Here is a 19,138-nt window from a genome sequence, read left to right as displayed (position 1 = left end):
GCGATTCTCATACTCGACTATGGTGGGTTTAAATTTCTCTTTTTTCTACAATTTCTTCCATCGCGTGGCAGTTCGAGAAGACATCAACTTATTTCAACGAATTCGCAAGGTACTTCAAGAGACAGGCTTTGTAAACAAGTTGCTGTCAAACGATTTCACAAACGGCCACTAAGAGCGCTGTACCGAACAAAAAGAAGCGTGTCTATTCTAAATCAATGATCTACACACCCTTTAATGTTGCTGACCATTGTTTATTGTTACAAGGATCATCGGCAAGTAGGTCTTTACGGAAACAATCTCTCTGTTTCTTTGTGCTGTTTTTTGGCGTCAATAGCAACACCTCCGTTAGTTAAAGCGAAAGCTTCAGTTATACCGAATTATTAAAAAATTATTACAAACGACCATTGCAAACCACAGAAACGGATTTCCGTAACGGAATCGGTTCCGGCTAGAGCGAACAAGTATGCAACTAGTCAAAACCTTGTTGGACGCTGATGGCGATAACGATATCGGATTGGTACAAGCAAAAGTAAAAGTACGGAACGGTGTACGTAGTTTGATAAAAACAACAAAGCCAGCCCCAGCGCTCTTATCGATAAACAAAACATTTCAATGCGCTCTAATCAGACATTATCGCATCTTTTTTGGCAACTTTAATATTATTGATGACGATTTAATAGGCGTTTCCCATGTCCGCTGCGCAGACACAAACGAATGCCGTCCGTTCGTTGACAAGTTATGTCAATTGTGCTTAAAATTGCGACCGTTTAAATTCATGGTAACTCGAAATCAAAATGTTTTTTTATCGATCTTAGACCAACGGCGTGGGTTTGTTATCGTCGCCGATGATTTATTTACGGCGATAAGACCACAATGCCACACTACTGACCTGAAAGCTACCGGCGGCTAGTCACGTTCAGTTTTCAATCAACGGTTACCTACCATGGTTGTAAGTTCCGTATTATCGATTCTGTTTGTTCTACTAGGAACTATATTCCTAATAGCCGCACACAATCCCAGCGAATACTACACTTCCGTGAAGAATATGGAATATCTGTTGGACAGTGAACGAACCATTCTGAAACGGTTGGATAAGTACATTCGGTTATCGGAGGAGAAGATTAAGTTTCTGAAAAGAGAACAAGCAAAATTGGAGAGCGAACTGGAAGGTGCCTCGAAGGATAAGATAGCATTTCTATCGAATCCTATCAATGCATTTTTGATGACGAAACGGTTGGTGAAAGGGTACAGCAAGATCGATGAGCTGATGCAGATGAATGTGGGCGTGTCGTTAATCGATAACTCGACGATGCTACCGGCGTTCGACGACTACATCGGGGTTGCAGATGGATTGGCAAATCTTCAGCACGTCTATCAGCTGGATACTGCTGATTTGGCCGCTGGAAAACTTCGTGGTAGTGAAACTGGCAGGGTGCTGGCCGCCGATGAATGTTTCAGTATCGGTTCGGTGATGGGATTGGCGAAACAATTTAAGTATTCGGTTTCGTGGTTGAAAGAAGCTCTTCGACGGTTTGAGCTGGAAACCTCTCCAGGCATAAGCAAGTCTGAGATCTTGGACTATTTATCGTACTCGCTTGCAGAGGTGGGCGAATATGAGGAAGCAATGGAGCGAACTAATCAATTGCTTAAACTCGTTCCGGATCATGTCAATGGTCTGCAGAAACAGAAGGTCATTGCCGAATGGTTAGAGCACGTCGAAAAGTACGGACCGAAACCAAACACCGAAGTCGACAGAGGATTGTACGAAGTTCTTTGCCGAGGAGAACATCCGAGACCGATCGAGGAATTGTCGAAACTGCGTTGTCGCTATGAAACCAGCAAAAGTCCCTTTCTCCGAATTGCCCCGTTCAAATTGGAAGAAGCAAGTTTGGACCCTGTGGTCGAAATTTTCCACGAAGTGTTGTCTGATAAGGAGATCGAAAAGCTGCTTGAATTAGGTAGACCGACGATTAGACGATCAATGGTGGGTGAAAATAGTAACAAAGAAGTTTCAAAATCAAGGACTAGTCAAAACGGGTGGCTGAATGACGATGTGCAACCTCTTGTTCGGACGGTAACGCTTCGAACGATAGATATGAGCGGTTTAGATGAAAAGGGCTACGAGTCGCTGCAGATTAACAATTACGGCATCGGTGGGCATTATCTGCCACATTATGACTGGACACGGCCAGTTGGGGACGCACCGGTGTATGTGGAGTTAGGCCTGGGAAATCGAATTGCCACAGTGATGTATTACGTGAGTTTAGAAACTGGGTACCGTGGGCGAATTGAATGATTAGTGTGGATGTTGAACTTTTAGTTAAGTGATGTCGAACAAGGCGGTGCTACCGTATTTCCCCAGCTTGGCTTCGGTGTGTTCCCCAAGCGAGGAAGGGCCATTTTCTGGTACAACCTGCACCGCAATGGAACGGGAGACGAGCGTACGCTGCACGCTGCTTGTCCGGTGCTGATCGGTTCCAAATGGGGTATGTGGAAGGGTGGAGCGTATGGGATATTGTAGTTAATCTGATTGAGTCAATTTTACTTTCAGTTGCTAACAAATGGATTCACGAATATCATCAGGAGTTCAGGAGACCATGTGATCTGAATCAGGAGAAGTGAGACTAATAAATGTGATACGCAAAATATTTTTTTTGTTGGAATTGTCAATGGAAAATATTAATATTTCATAAATTCGAATGATGAGATTCTGCCACGACCGATGTTTGTTCTTGCAGTTTCAACCTTGAAAACTAAAAAAATCTGTTCTGTAGTCGGATGCTAGCCAAACAGTTTCTAGCTTAGATAGCAGTTATACGGTTTACTTGAAAGTTCCTGTATAAATCTCATAAAAATTTGTGGCATCATACTAGTCAACATACAATTAAAACTCTTGGAAATTTTCTTGTCGGTGTACTGCCAGATTAATGTTTTTTCGAGTTAGACGTTTTACGGTTTTTAAGGATTTTCGCATCGATCTATTTCAGATACCGTCATTAACCAAACAATAACAGTTTGTCGACGGTGTTCTAATAAATAGTGATTTCGTTATCGCTTCACTGTGGATAGGTTTGTAATTGGTTATTTATTGATACTGTACCCGTTGCCGATATCCCATGTTGTAAGTGATGTTATCTGCCAGCCGCCGATTAAGCTGATTTGTATGACGCTGGGTGGGTTAAAGTCAAGTGTCAAATCTCTAATCTATTGTTCAACATAGCGATGCGAACATCTGATGTGAAACTAATCGGAACCATCAACACAAGATTCCACCGCGGATCACACCGATTTCAATGATGTTGATCGTAGAGCAGTGGAAGAGACATGTTCTCTTATTATAACAAAAGCATTTTTTGTTTTATCGCAAATGTTACTGAAAATTTCTAAAATATATGGGCCAGTACCTTTGAACAAATATTGAGCTTAAAAATTTCGTGGGCTACCAAAAAGAGTGAAGAAAAATTAAGTCTTATTCCTACTACAGTTTCGAGGGCAATCAGTCTACCATTAGTCGTGTCATCGTTGACGCTGTCTTGTACTCACGGGTGCAAATTGTACTAATGGGGCCGCCCATATACCACGTGGACAGTTTATGGGATAGTAAGTGGTACGAAAAAGCCCACTCTTGTCCATGGAGAGGAGGGTAGCGAAACGAGAACTGTTTACGTGAACTTTTGACGATTTTTTCCTATTTTAGTATGTAGAGCAAATTTGCATTTTCCCAATATGTAGTAAGAAACACTTAAATCGCACAGGGAGTTCCGTAACTGCAATCACACAATTTTGTTCTCAGAAACATTTGATCCAATCTTCTGTTAGTCAATACCCCATTTTTTTGGATTCGATAACTTGTTCCACGCCTCAACTCAAGAATTTCCATTTTGCGTAATAATGATGAATGCAAAAATGTATCTTTTAGACACAAAAATTTTAAATACTGATTTTATTAAGAACAAGATTTTCACAGAATTAAAAAAAATGAGGACAAAGTTTAAACGGAAAAAATGTTTTAAGGATAACATTCAAAATCACAGTGGTCCAATACATCGGAAAAAAACCCATGACTTCTTGGAATATAAAACTAAATAAAGAAAAATAAACTGGATAAAATAATGGAAAAAGTCCACGTGGACATCGCGGGTAGGGGGGAGATTGTCCACAGAGTGGCTATGGTATATGAACGGTCCCATTATGCTATCTTATTTACCTCTGTTAGGTCTTCAATGTTAGCAGCATTTCTTGTATGATGGAAGTGTATATGGGTGATTCCAGACACCTGAGACCTTTATTGTTGTCTCCCGAAACCTCGCGAATGGAAGGGCGGATGTTTCCGTATTTAAAGTGCACTGTTCAGGAATTAGAAGCGACTGGCTCAAATGGCACGTTTCCTATGTTGATTAGAGAGTTGTGCCTTGCCGTGATTTACCTTTTTATCATTTTCCCAATCCTGATGGGAAGAATTGGGAAAGTGGTAAGTAGTAGTAGTAGTAGGTACAGAAGTATTCTTCACTCCCGAAGGAATAAAAGACACTTCTCGATGAGCGGGTATATCCCACTGAGAGGATATTGAGATAATAGAATTTTTTTTTATTCATTTCGTTTATTTGATAGGCACAAATGCGTTAGCTTGGCGGTGCCAAATTCTTTTGTTTTTACATTTTGGATATTTTAAAACTAGGAGGTTACAATGGCGAAATATTATTTTTTTAAAAAGAAAAAATTTACAGCTATCTTAAGACTAGAAATAAGATTCTATATACAAGAGAGGGAGCAAAAGATTTTTTTTTATGAAAAATTTTAAAACAAGGAATTCAATAGTAATAGTTTTTTAGGAAATATTTACAGTTATCTTAAAACTAACAATATAGTTTGGTACACAAAAGGGGGAACAAATGTTTATGAGAAAATTCACCGGTGTTTTAAAACTAGGGATACAATTCTATTTACAAGATGGGGGACAATAGTTTTAACAAAGAGGTAAAATTACAACTATCTTAAAACTAGGAATACAGAATACAAATTTGAACTTTTTTAGCGGAGACTTATGCTTGGTCAAGATATTCAGAGGGGGCTGTAGAAGCAGTTGTATCAAGGACAGGGGAGAGAAAGCGTAGATGGTGACCGGGAGAGAAGAGCAAAACTTGCAACTTTCGGGCAAACGGGAGATCAGCGAAACAAATTAGCGCCTCAGTCTGGTAGGTCGGATTGGCGGATGGTATTCTTCGGACCCGCGGGGAATCCTTCAAAAGTCATCGGACCTCGAGTCGCTCTCGCTTCAGTATCCGTAGTGGTAAGTGCGACGGCGGTTACATAGTTGCAGTCTGGAGCTGATCGGTCCCAAAAGGCAGGAGAAAACTTCTAAAACGAGAAATAAAAAGAGGGGCTAAATTGGGATATTTATCGTTTTTATGAAAGTATAAATAAGGAACATATAGGGAAAATCACGATTTGCCAGCATATCTCGGACTAGGACATTGGGTGGTCTACCTCGGGCCCGAAGGGAATCCTTTAACTGAGACCTGGCGTCCAAATACCCGGCGCATACCCAGACAACGTGCTCGATGTCGTGATAGCCCTCGTCACAAGCGCACAGACTACTCTCCGCAAGCCCAATACGCCGCAAATGCGCATCCAAGGTGTAGTGGTTGGACATAAGTCGGGACATTACACGAATAAAATCCCGACCCACATCCATCCCCCTGAACCAAGGCTTCGTTGATACCTTTGGGATAATGGAATGTAGCCATCGTCCAAGTTCACCATTGCTCCACGAGGTTTGCCAACTGCTGAGTGTCCTCTGACGACAAATACTAAAAAATTCGTTGAAGCAGATTGGTCTTTCATATATGTCACCATTTAATGCGCCCACCTTTGCTAATGAGTCCGCCTTTTCATTGCCCGGAATAGAGCAATGAGAGGGGACCCAAACAAAGGTAATTTGATAAGATTTTTCAGATAACGTACACAAGGACTCCCGTATCTTCCCCAGGAAATATGGGAACTGCTTTTTGGGCTTCATCGCACGAAGAGCCTCGATGGAGCTGAGACTGTCCGAAATGATGAAGTAGTGATCTGTGGGCAGAGTGTCGATGATCCCAAGGGTGTACTGAATTGCAGCTAACTCTGCGACGTAAACTGAAGCGGGATCATTGAGCTTGAATGAAGCGGTGATAGTATTGTTGAAGATACCGAAGCCAGTGGACCCATCGAGATTTGATCCGTCAGTGTAGAACATTTTGTCACAGTCGACTTCTCGAAATTTATTATAAAATATATTGGGGATCACCTGCGGGCGTATATGGTCCGGGATTCCACGAATCTCTTCCTTCATGGATGTGTCGAAGAATACAGTAGAATCAGAAGTATCTAGGAAACGGACACGGTTGGGATTGTACGAAGAAGGATTGATGCTCTGTGCCATGTAGTCGAAGTACAAGGACATAAAACGGGTTTGAGAATTAAGCTCGACGAGCCTCTCGAAATTTTGGATTACCAACGGGTTCAGAATGTCGCATCGGATGAGCAATCGATATGAGAGTTCCCAAAATCGATTTTTTAGCGGAAGAACGCCCGCCAGCACTTCGAGACTCATCGTATGGGTCGAGTGCATGCAACCCAAGGCAATGCGCAAGCAACGATACTGGATTCTCTCCAGTTTGATGAAGTGTATGTTCGCAGCGGAGCGGAAACAGAAACACCCGTACTCCATCACCGACAATATCGTTGTTTGGTACAACCTGATGAGGTCTCCTGGGTGAGCACCCCACCATGTTCCAGTTATAGTTCGGAGAAAATTGATCCTTTGTTGGCATTTCTGTTTCAGATACCTAATGTGACATCCCCAGGTACCTTTAGAGTCGAACCATACCCCGAGATATTTAAATGTGAAAACCTGATTGATCGTTACACCCATTAATAGAAGCTGGAGTTGCGCCGGCTCACGCTTCCTAGAAAAAACAACCAACTCAGTTTTCTCCGTGGAGAACTCAATACCCAGCTGAAGAGCCCAAGCAGACAAATTGTCCAAGGTATTTTGTAATGGTCCTTGCAAGTCGGCAGCTTTGGGCCCTGTGACAGAGACCACGCCGTCGTCTGCAAGTTGCCTTAGCGTGCATGAATTGGCAAGACAATCGTCAATGTCATTCACGTAGAAATTGTAGAGCAGGGGACTTAGACATGAGCCCTGGGGAAGACCCATGTAGCTAAATCGCGATGTTGTTAAATCGCCATGCGAAAAGTGCATGTGCTTTTCAGACAACATGTTTAGCAAAAAGTTATTTAAAAGTGGCGAAAGACCATGCTGGTGCAGCTTCTCTGACAGAATGTTGATAGAAACTGAGTCAAAAGCCCCCTTAATATCCAAGAAGACTGATGCCATCTGCTCTTTGTTAGCATAGGCCATTTGGATTTCTGTAGAAAGTAACGCAAGGCAATCGTTCGTCCCTTTGCCTTTGCGGAAGCCAAATTGTGGATCTGACAGTAAGCCATTTGCTTCAACCCAATTGTCGAGGCGAAACAAGATCATTTTCTCGAATAACTTCCGAATACAGGACAGCATTGCAATCGGCCGATACGAGTTGTGGTCGGAGGCTGGTTTTCCTGGTTTTTGGATGGCGATGACCTTCACTTGCCTCCATTCATAAGGGACAATGTTACCCTCAAGAAACTTGTTAAATAAATTCAACAAGCGCCTTTTTGCAGTGTCAGGCAGATTCTTCAGCAAGTTGAATTTAATTCTGTCTAACCCTGGGGCGTTATTGTTGCACGATAAGAGAGCAAGTGAGAACTCCACCATCGAAAACGGTGTTTCGTTTGCGGTATCGGGAGGAGACGCGGCGCGGCACGTTTTCTGTACCGGGACAGAGTCCGGACAGATCTTCTTGGCGAAAGCGAATATCCAACGGTTTGAATATTCCACGTTCTCGTTGGTACTATTACGGTTACGCATATGTCGAGCCGTACCCCAAAGAGTGCTCATTGCTGTTTCTCTCGTTAACCTGTCGACGAACCGGCGCCAATAACTGCGTTTTTTGGCTTTCATTAGACTCTTCATTCGCCTTTCTAACGACGCGTACTGTAGATAGCTAGCGGGTAACCCGTCTTCCCGGAAGGCCTTATATGCAGTGGACTTTTCCGCGTACAGCTCTGAGCACTCTTTATCCCACCACAGGGTGGGAGACCGTCCATGGGTATTCGCGCTGGGTACTGGTTTAGTCTGAGCTTGATTCGCACTGTCGAGAATCAAGCCAGCCAAAAACCTGTACTCTTCCTCCGGAGGAAGTTCTTGAGTGGATTCGATTTTAACGGATATCGCGGTCGCGTAACTCTTCCAATCAATGTTCCGTGTGAGGTCATATGAGACATTGATTGTTTCCGATGGTCTTGAACCGTTAGCAATTGAAATCACGATAGGCAAATGATCGCTACCGTGGGGATCAGGGATCACCTTCCACGTGCAATCTAACTGTAGCGATGTCGAGCAAAGCGACAAATCCAACGCGCTTGCGCGTGCTGGTGGTGTAGGAATCCGCGTCATTTCTCCCGTGTTTAAGATGGTCATGTTGAAATTATCGCAAAGATCTTGGATTAATGTTGATCTATTATCATCATAAAGACAGCCCCATACCGTACCGTGCGAGTTAAAGTCTCCCAGAACTAGCCGCGGTGCCGGTAAGGATTCCGTGATATTACAAAGCGTTCGGTGCCCTACCGAGGCTCTAGGAGGAATGTAGATGGAAGCAATGCAAAGGACCTTTGATTAGAACTTGACAAGCGACAATTTCAATGCCTGGTGTCGAAGGGAGGTTAATTCGGTTGAAAGAATAGCACTTTTTGATCCCCAAAAGTACTCCTCCATAAGGGTTTTCTCGATCCAGACGGATTATATTAAAGTCGTGGAAGTTGAGATTTATATCGGAAGTTAACCAAGTTTCACACAATGCGAAAACATCACATTTTAAACTGTTTAGTAAGAATTTGAAGGAATCGATTTTCGGGAGGATACTTCTGCAATTCCACTGTAGGACAGTGATCGAATCAGTGACCTCGTTTGATGACTTAGCCATCGAAAGATACGATCGCTGCAAGGAGGGGCCATTTAGCAGTCAACTGTTTCAAAAATGTTTGCACCATAGGGAGAAAATGTATCAGAATGCTTTTAAGAGGATCAGTAACATTGAAAGCTGTGAAAATTAAGTCCACTATGTCAGAAAATTTCATTAGTCCGCTACTGGACTGAGTATTTGTTTGAAAAAAGGGAACACTTGGGGTTTTTGGTGTCCCTGGAAGTGGTGGATACTCCTTGTTAGAATTAAAATTTCCAAGTCCTGGAGCAAATTGCTTCGGCTTTAGTGCATCACTTCCGTTGGATTTATTGATTGTAGTTGGCGCACTCTGAGTGGACGACACCTTGGCACCCTTACGAGGCAATCTAGGGGAAGCTTGATTTTTCCTCTTCCTGGACTCCCCTGGGTTAACCAAAGATGTTCCCTCTTGTGGGTCGTCAGATTCTTGCTCAACGCCAGCCAAAAGAGCAAAGGAATTTTCGGAAGGGACAGATGGCGAAGCATTCTTAAGAATTTCTGCATAAGAGCGCTTTGAGCGTTCCTTAAGGGAGCGCTTAATTTTATCCCCGCGCTGTTTGTACGCGGGGCATGATTTAAGATCATGCGGAAGGCCCCCGCAGTAAATACACTTCTCAGTTTCTCCACTGCAAGAGTCATCCTCATGTTCTCCCTCGCATTTGCCGCACCTTTTCTTATTGCCACAATAGGTGGCTGTGTGGCCCAGCTGCTTGCAATTGCTGCAGTTCATTACCCGCGGTACAAACAGGCGAACCGGTAGACGAACCTTATCCAGGAGGACATAGTTGGGGAGGGAAGACCCGGAGAAAGTCACCCGAATCGAGTCTGACAATGAATAAGTTGTCTTATTATTCTCAGTTTTTGCTGAATACAATTTCTTGCATTCCAGAATCTTCACATGTTCAAGTGAGGGGTCCTTAAAGCAACCAACTCCATACTTCAACACGTCTTCGCACTTCAAACCCGGTTCGGCAACGACCCCGTCGATCTCCACTGCCAAACAAGGTATATACACCTTAAATTGCTTTGTAAAGCGCTCGCTGCGAGCAATCTGGTTTGCCTGGTCGAGGTCATTCACTAATATGCGTATCTTATTAGCTCTAACACGTGTTATCTGAGCTACGGCCGGGTAGTTAGCAGTCAGCTCCCGTGAGATCTCTAAAATATTAAGCGATTTCGTAATGGGCCGGAAATAGACCACCCAGGGCCCAGTTGAACTGGGTGGGTATGTTTTAATACGAGGAGGACTGGGGGAATCAGGGGAGGGAGTAATTTCGGGTTTATCCGGTATATCCATGGGAATATCATTCCCATCCAATGTTACTTCGCCCTCGGCCATTTAGGCACGAGGATAGCACGTGGTGTAAACGAGAGATGAAACTTATATTCAGGGGAAAGGGATCTAAGAAGTAGCGACAGTTCGGGGGAAAGGGAAATTAGAAAAAAAAAGATACTTAGTTTATATAGCGGCTTGTCCGGTTATTGAACTATTCACTTCACCAACCTAGGCACCGGGGAACAAAGCCTGCCGCAAACAATGACTGGCCTTCACAATGTATATATTTATATTGATCTACTCTATGCACAGCACAAGAAAACGATCTGCTTCGATCGAGAGTTCAGACGATTGTGTGTGATAATAGAATTACAACATTCCCGAAGAGATATTGTCATTGAAATTCGGCTGCACACCGGGTTTCACCACTATAGAATTTAAAAAAACTACACGGGACAGCTCTATTGGGTTGCACGAACTGTGGACGTATGACTACACTACTTAGCGCGAAATATTTAATTTCTGAGTGCATTTGGATTAATAATAAATCAAGTATATTTCTTTCGTACAGTTTAAATATAAGCAATCCACATCGAATGTTACATATTAGACCACACCTCCCTGCTTGTCAGGTCATTTTATTTGAAGTAGGCGATCGAATTCGATTAAAATAATTTAAGAAGACTTGAAGAAAAAAGACAGAAAACTGCAGCCGAAAATCGAGCTAATAGCTGGAACTGTTTTAAATCAGTATTGTAACTTTCCTAAAGTAGACATTTAAATGTAGCGAATGTTGTAGACTTTTTCATATATCGAAGCACGTAGAATATTGTATTAGTAGAATCAAAGTAGATAGGTAGAGTGGAAATGAATCACGAGGAATCAATGAACGTAAATAATAAACCTTCGTTGCGCTTTCCATCGATTCGCGTATATTTGTTGCTAAGAAAGTTTTCATCTGTGCGTAACAAAAGCATAGATTGTTATCACGGACGCAAGCAACCGCGTGTACACATTTGCCTCAAGCATTTAACCCAAACGAACGGTGTACAGTTGCCTGAATCAAACAGCTGTGTGAGTGTATCGTGTCCATACACGAATGGAAGATACGTACCAAGCAAAATTAGTCAACTATTGTGACGAAGGGGGAAGTGAAAGAGACAACTAGTACCATGACGCTATGTTAATAGTTTTTGCATATGTAACTCAACTGTACATTGTACAGTGTACAAGCGGTTTTGTGTACGTGTTTTATACGAATTAATGCGTTCCTGATTGTACATAAAATGTGTGCTTGAAGTGAACACAGCACAAAGGAAAGGATGGTGTTTGATCGAACAAAACCAGTCGCTTGTTGAACGGCACCGTGCGGCGCACCTCCAGAAAGCGCGCAACGAAGCGCTCTGCCTGCAGTTCAAAAGGCAACTGAGCTTGTTCGACAAAATCTGTTCCTTAAATAGTCGATGACGACGTTATTCATAAAATCATAGCGCGTTAGGTACCCAAATCTGTAGTGTCAGACTTGAGAAGCACTACTTTCTGTGCTATTTTGACTATGTTATACATTATTTAATTTTTTAATGCCATGGTATAGAAAATCTATGTGTTCATCCGTTGGAATCTGTACTCAGAAATATTTCTGAGCGCTGAAATATAAGCGTTTACAATCTGCCTTTCTCATATAGAAAGGTTATGCAATGACTCTGAAAATCGTCAACCTAATCTCAGCCAAATCTTTTTTTTTCGACTGACATAAGGTTTCTGGATTTTAACTAGGGGTGTACGGAGAAGGGTTATTCCCCCTCACAGATAACAATCCCCCCCTCTCTTTTAGATCATCACTCATTACACCCCCATCAGATCACCACCCCATCCATCCATCTTACCCCTCCCTCCTCTCAAACCCCATCATCTTTATACCACTACTATATCACGAGGCATCCCAAATTAACCTGGGAAGTGGTTCGTTCGTGGATTTTTCACCCTCCTCATACGCCTATCCCCACATGACAAAATTGGTTAGCAGGAAGATAACATTGAACTAATGCTGATTAGACCAATTAAGCATGATATTGTTTTGCTTCAAGTGTTTCACCGTCGACAAGTAGATCATCAGGTTCGCGGATGGAGAGCCATTGCGTGTAGGTGCAAAGTGTACTAAGAATGTAATAGATATTTCCACAATTATAGTGGACATAACCAGCCATAGAGCAATAGTTTGGAGAAATGAGATAAGCACAATTGCACCACTAGGTGGATTAAAACAAGTTTTTTAAATTGACGTGTCGATTTTTATGACATTTTCACCGCTTTGCCTTTCGCATATAGAAAGGATATGCAATCACTCTGAAAATGGCCAACCCAATCCCGACCCAGAGGGCCGAATGTCATGTACCTTTCGACACAGATCGTCGAGATCGAAAAATGTCTGTGTGTATGTATGTCTGTGTGCGTATATGTGTATATGACAAAAATTTCACCTCTGTTTTTCAGAGATGGCTGGATCGATTTGCAGAAACTTAGTCTCAAATGAAAGGTACAACCTTCTCATCGGCTGATATTGAATTTTACATTGATTGGACTTCCGGAGTCACGGGTTAAAGAGTGTGGTCACACAGCAATTTCCCATATAAACCATCATGATATCAAAATGATGCAAAACTTATTAAAATGAGTGCAAAATTCCTTGGATAAATGATGACTAACCAAACTCACTTTGACCACATTGGGCACATACAACGGTTCTTGATTCCATATAAGCAGGAGCTGAAAAATATTGAAAGTGGGGAATAAAGGAAAATTTCAAAATTGAATTTGTATTTTAAATGCCAAATGTCTTTAAAATGCATGGAACGTCGAGATTTGATATAATTTCGAAAAAAGATTTTTTGATGAAAATTGACTGGCACTTTGGCACATTTTTGCTTTTCTCATATAGAAAGGTTTTGCAATCACTCTGAACATCGCCAATCTAATCCCGCTTTTTCGCTAAGACAGTTTTTTTCCTTATTTTAACTGGGACGTAGCTAGTAATATGAAGTGAACCCCCCACGCAATACACACCACCCTTCCCTCAACCCCCGCTGTAAAGCTCCCCAACAGATTCCCTTCAAACGACCGCCCCATACACCCTCTTTAAACCCCCCTCTCTTTCATCACAAACACCTTGGTTCGGCTGTGGGTTATTCATTCCCTTCACATACGTACAACCCAATAAGTTTGCCGATTAAGCTAATTAAATATTATATGGCAGGGGCGGATCCAGAATAAAATTTCTTAGTGGGTCTAACATTTCGATTTTGAAATGAACACAGTAAAAACCAGTGAAAAATTTGGCTTGAAATGATTTTGAGTTTGAAACTACTTTAAAATTGAAACTAATTTAAACTTTCTTAATACAAGTTGAAAATTTTCCGCGGAGACCGAATCCCCCGGACCAACCTCCTGGATCTGCCCCTGGTTTCAAGTGTTTCAGCGTCGACATATCCCGATCAGAATGAAATAACAAGATTATAACAGAACACAATTTTTGTAACATATTGTGTTATAAATTAGGTCTCATCAGTAGTTAAAATAACAGAAATTTATAACAAGTAACAATGCGAGATATAGTTATGAAATATTTCTGTTATGGGTTTCTAATCGGGACTCGTGACTTTCGATCGATGTGCAAATCGTACTGAATCGTAGTTTGAACAAATGAAAAAGGCACACTTGCACCATTAGGAAGATGAACTTTCGTACTACTTGACAGACAAAACTATAATTCTATTATGAAACTACGAGTTTAAATGTCCTTTCAAAGCAAAAAGCTTTCAACCGAAATCTTCCAAAATGTAATATTTTTTGAGTTATTTTGAATTTCATTAAAAAAAACAAATACTTTGCGAAATTAGGCCCTTTTTATAAGCTAATCGCGGTTCTCTATCATGAGCTATCAACAAGCAAATGGTTATCTTTTAAAACACGAAAAGATTTTGGTGGTGTAGATGCACCATAGATGAGCTATTAATGGGAGAGTTTCCTATCAACTTTTAGCATATTTTTATAATTAGTACTACTTGCAGTCAAAATTACAATTTTATTGTAAAATATTATTTTAAATGCTATTTCAAAACGAAATGCTCTTAACTGAAATTTTCCAAAACGTGTCATTTTCAAGATATTTTAAATTTTGTTTCAACAAAAACAATTGTTTTGTTGCGACTTTTTTATAACCCGATCAGAATGAAATAACAAGATTATAGCAGAGCACAATTTTTGTAACACATTGTGTAATAAATTAGGTCTCGTTAGTAGTTAAAATAACAGAAATTTATAACGCGAGATATAGTTTTGAAATATTTCTGTTATGTGTTTATGATCGGGAAGTGAGAATGGAGAAATGTGAACTCTCCATCAAATAGTTTCCCAAAATACACATTGAATTTCCTGTAACTTTATTTTTGAAATCAATGCGATATAGGAAACTGTTTGAAAGCTACATGAATATCATGAATATTTGATTAAATTATATGGCCTAGTGATTTAATTTTTATGTAGCATTAACAAGGTTAACAATAGTCAGGAAATTTTATATGCATTTTGAAAAAACTATTATTCTTGATGGAGGAACGCTAATAAATTATGAAAAGGTCGTAATCAAACGAAATAATTTTAGTTGTTGAAACAAAATTAAAAAGCGACTATAATTTTGAAATTTTTTCTGATGAACATTTTTATTTAAAATGTCATTTGGAATTTTGTATTGTCATATTCATTGGTTTGCTTTTAATTCATTAAATCATGTTCATTACACATTTTTATCTCTTTATATTGTATTGAGTATTTTCATATAGTTTTGAGGATGTTTGGCGATTAGGCCGAATGGTCATTAGGCCGAATGGTCATTGGGCCGAATGGTCATTAGGCCGAATGGTCATTAGGCCGAATGGTCATTAGGCCGAATGGTCATTAGGCCGAATGGTCATTAGACTGAATGGGCTTTAGATCGGATGCTTAATAGAGAGGAGGGAAAGGGAACCGAAGCTTATCCTGCACAGCTTTCGGGCTTCTCGGAATGATTTTCGTATCTCGATTGAACGAATCTCGTATTGTTTTCGTTGTCTGGATTTTACAAACATTTGTCTGGCCATTAGGCAGTTAGGCAGAAGGATGCTGGCCTAATGGCCCAGCATCAGTTTTGAGTACTATATGCACTATATTATTGATTGCCGTGTAAACCATATTTCATGAGCATAATAATATTTTAGCCTGATTTTTGTGTTAATCGTGAATCGCCTATTTCTTGCATCTTCTGGGCCTGGTACATTGTCGCACAGTGGCACCTGTTCATACAAAGTTGTGACAAAATTATAAAAATTGGTCTATGTGGCTAAAACTTGGGGTTTTAGCTAATTTTGGGTCGTTGAATCCATTTCTGCTACCAATTTTGATATTCCATATTTCATTTTTTCGACTACTTTCATATAAACCCATTTGAATGCGTTGGTCGTTAAAGGGTTAATATAAACATTAATCATAGTAGCCAATCTCATCGGATAGCAGAAATGGTTGACAAAACTAGTAAAAATCACTAATTTTTCAGTAATATGATGCTGTTTAGGCAATTAACTTGTAAGGAGATTTATGAGCTCCAGGGCGTCTCCATATGGGTATTTTCAAAAACATAGATATACCAACTTCGGCGCAAAAATGCGCAAGATGAGGCCTTTATATCTTGAAATTACATTAAATTTTGAGTCAGATTCATGATAAGTGACCCATAGGAGACCATCTGAAAAATTGGATGACGTATTAAGATAAATTACTGATACGATATGAAACTTTTTAATTGGATTTTTTTGATGCAGAACAAACGTAAATCAGTTTTGCACAAAGATAGTTTATAGTTTAGCATATTCATTCTTCTTTTCAATGAACTTAAAATTGCTCCAATCGGCTGTGTAGTTCTTGAGATATCGCCATTTGAAACTCTAAGGTACTAAAAATTCTAATTAATTGAATTGAACAGAAATCCTCGACATCACTTGCTTCAACGACATGTTAAAAATTCATTTTTCATCCGATCATAGTAAAATTTTGAGATGCCTTTATTCAAACTGAGAAATAAAAATAAAATAAATATTTACAAAAGAAAACAAGACATTAATTTTTGGGGTTTTGTCACTCGTCGTGCCACTGTGTGTCATTTCAATTTAGTAATTTAGTTTTTCCTGCTTCCACGTCGTAAGAAGTGACAAAAACAGGCTTCTCTATACTTCATCTCCTGCATCTTTTAGACTTTCTAGTTAATTGTACTAAATTAGTAAATTGTCCAATGAACATACAGTGGTCTCAATTGGTTCTGGTCGGTAACGGTGTGGCAGGCACAGGCGATCTCTCCTATGCTTTTGTAGTAAATTAGTAGATTGTGATTATTCTTCTCTCTCTCTAGTAGTTGGTATAATAATAAAGTAAGGATTTTAGTTCAGTTAATTTTGTACCAATAAAAATTTGTTATTTCCTTATCGCGAAAATAATCAATATTTTCTAATTGTAGCTTAGTTTGGTTTCCACTCTTATTTTTTGCCATTAGAAATTTTTGTTAATTTTTCTTTTGCTAGTTTGTCTTCTGTTAAAATGATATTTGAATTAAGTATAATTTTAAACATTGTCTCACTGTTCGACATTACGATATTCCTAAAACATAATTTAAGCACCTGATGGTCTCCTAGTGGCCAAGTGTCCAGAGACCCCTAAAATATTCACTCGCACGCGAGCTCCCAGTTAAACTCATTCCGGAACCGGTTCGGATTTCTGAATGGAGTCATTTTGGATTCCAAATCAAATGCAACAACCGATTCCGACTCAGAATCGGTTGTTGCATTTGATTTGGAATCCATACTGACTCCATTCAGGATTCCGAATCAAATTCCGAATGGTTTGACCGGGCTCCAGCACAATTTACAATCATTATCTTTACTAATAATCTCCCTCCTCCCGTGAAACTTGTGGAGCACGCAGTAGTATACACCGCCTCTAGTAAAAGCAAGTGTCGTCCTACACGCAGAAAAAAAAATTTAGTAAAAATAAACAAATTTTGGTTTTGAATAACAATTTTCCCGTTTGATATAGTGACAAACAAGATTCAGGTTGGGGTGGGCGTAGCGTAGTTGGTAAATCGATTGCCTTGTACGCAGCGCACCTGGGTTAGAGTCCCGACCCCGCACATAGGGTTAGAAATTTTTCATAAGAGATTTTTCTAACCCGAAGAGGCGAATGACCTTAAAGTTAAAACCTCTATAATCGAAATATAAAAAAAAAAAAGATTTAGGTTTGATTCAATCAATACTTTTGGTTGAAATTACTAACTAATTCATTTGTTGGCTTTTTTGTAGTTTCAACACATATTTCGTTTGAAACAACAAAATCATGTTAAGTTTAACCGAACGAACAAGTTTGAAGGAACAAAAACAAATCTTTTGTATCAACCAAAGGAGAGAACAACTCAAATTTAGTTGAAATTAAACAAAGATTCTGTTGGTTTTTAACAAAGGGATCAGTTAGATCTAACAAATTTTATTTTGATTCAACAATGTTTCTATTTAAAATGTAAACAGAAGTATTTGTTGAACTAAACCACCCACTGAGACGTCCAAAAAATTGTTTCAAAATCGTTCAACACGGGTCCAACGATGGACGTTCGTTGAACGGTTATTTGGACGATGTCCAAATTGGTCCAACGAACGTCCTTCATTGGACGATTTTGAAACCAACCGTTCTTAGAGGGCAAATACATGCTTTTGAAAAACGCCCATTTCAGTTTGAAACAGTCATTCGCCACGTTTTAGATTCAACAAAACGTTTTGTTGATTCAAAAAGGCCTGATTCTTCTTCGTGTAGCATTCCAAACCTTGCCTACTGCGATCTACGTCCGAGCCTGGCCAGCACCGGTATTGATCAACAAATAACTTGGGATGACCAGGAGCTGTACATTGAAGCATGGTGTGTTACTCCTAAGCATTATCATCTATTGATTCTCTATGCAATTTCAGCTAGTCCCGATCAATAACGGAGCAGTAGCCAGGGGTGTTCGCGCAAGCTCATGCTCAAGTTCAACGGAAGCTTATGCTTGGCAAGATATTGACCATCATACCGACAGCAGCAATCGTATCAGGGGCAGGGACGAGAAGGCCTGCAGAGAGCTGGAGGGAGGATTGTGAAGACTCGTGGCTTTTTTGCTTGACCCAGAAACTGTGTCATGTTCTAACCCCAACTGCTGTCAGTTCATACATTTTGGCAGTAGTTGGGGTTAGAAACTGACTTCGTTTCGACATCGAACTTGCAACATTAGGATCAGCGACATCAATTACAGTCTCGGGTTGCCATGATACCATGAATCATGTTGATGAGTGGAACTCTGTGGACCCGCAGGGAATCCTGTAAACTGATCGTCAGACCATCAGGTCGTGCTCGTTAAAAATTCAGGCAGTGCTGGCGTAGTCGTGACGGCAAAAGCGATTACATGATGATAGCACTCTGGCAAAAGTCTACTCTACAAAGCCAGTGCAGGGAATTTCTGAGAACAATAAATATAAGAGAAGCGCTAGATTAGGATATTTATCGTTTAAATAAAAAGGTAGATGAGGGAGTTATAGGTTAGATCGAGATTTTCGAGGATTTTTCGAACTGGAATATCGAGTGATCTGCCTTGGACCCGGAGAGAATCCTTTAACTGTGGCCTACATGAATGAAATCCTGACTCTCATCTATCTCCCTGAGGCAAGGCTTCGTCTAT

General features: G+C 40.4%; 2 protein-coding genes across 3 annotated transcripts in view; one reads left to right on the top strand and one right to left on the bottom strand.

Annotated features, from left to right (window-relative positions):
• LOC131680392 (J domain-containing protein) overlaps positions 1–19,138 on the bottom strand; it is a 150,535-nt gene that overhangs the window by 28,884 nt on the left and 102,513 nt on the right. The window lies entirely within an intron of this gene.
• LOC131680339 (prolyl 4-hydroxylase subunit alpha-2-like) lies at positions 590–2,886 on the top strand. The gene is made up of 3 exons (XM_058961059.1): positions 590–2,257; positions 2,321–2,486; positions 2,552–2,886. The coding sequence occupies exons 1-3, from the start codon at positions 944–946 to the stop codon at positions 2,620–2,622; spliced, it is 1,551 nt and encodes a 516-aa protein (XP_058817042.1). The 5' UTR covers positions 590–943; the 3' UTR covers positions 2,623–2,886.

The sequence above is a fragment of the Topomyia yanbarensis genome, chromosome 1 (assembly GCF_030247195.1).
Source record: "Topomyia yanbarensis strain Yona2022 chromosome 1, ASM3024719v1, whole genome shotgun sequence".
Classification (NCBI taxonomy): Eukaryota; Metazoa; Arthropoda; class Insecta; order Diptera; family Culicidae; genus Topomyia; species Topomyia yanbarensis.
The sequence above is the reverse complement of the archived record's forward strand: the minus strand, read 5'-3'. Positions and strand labels throughout refer to the sequence as shown.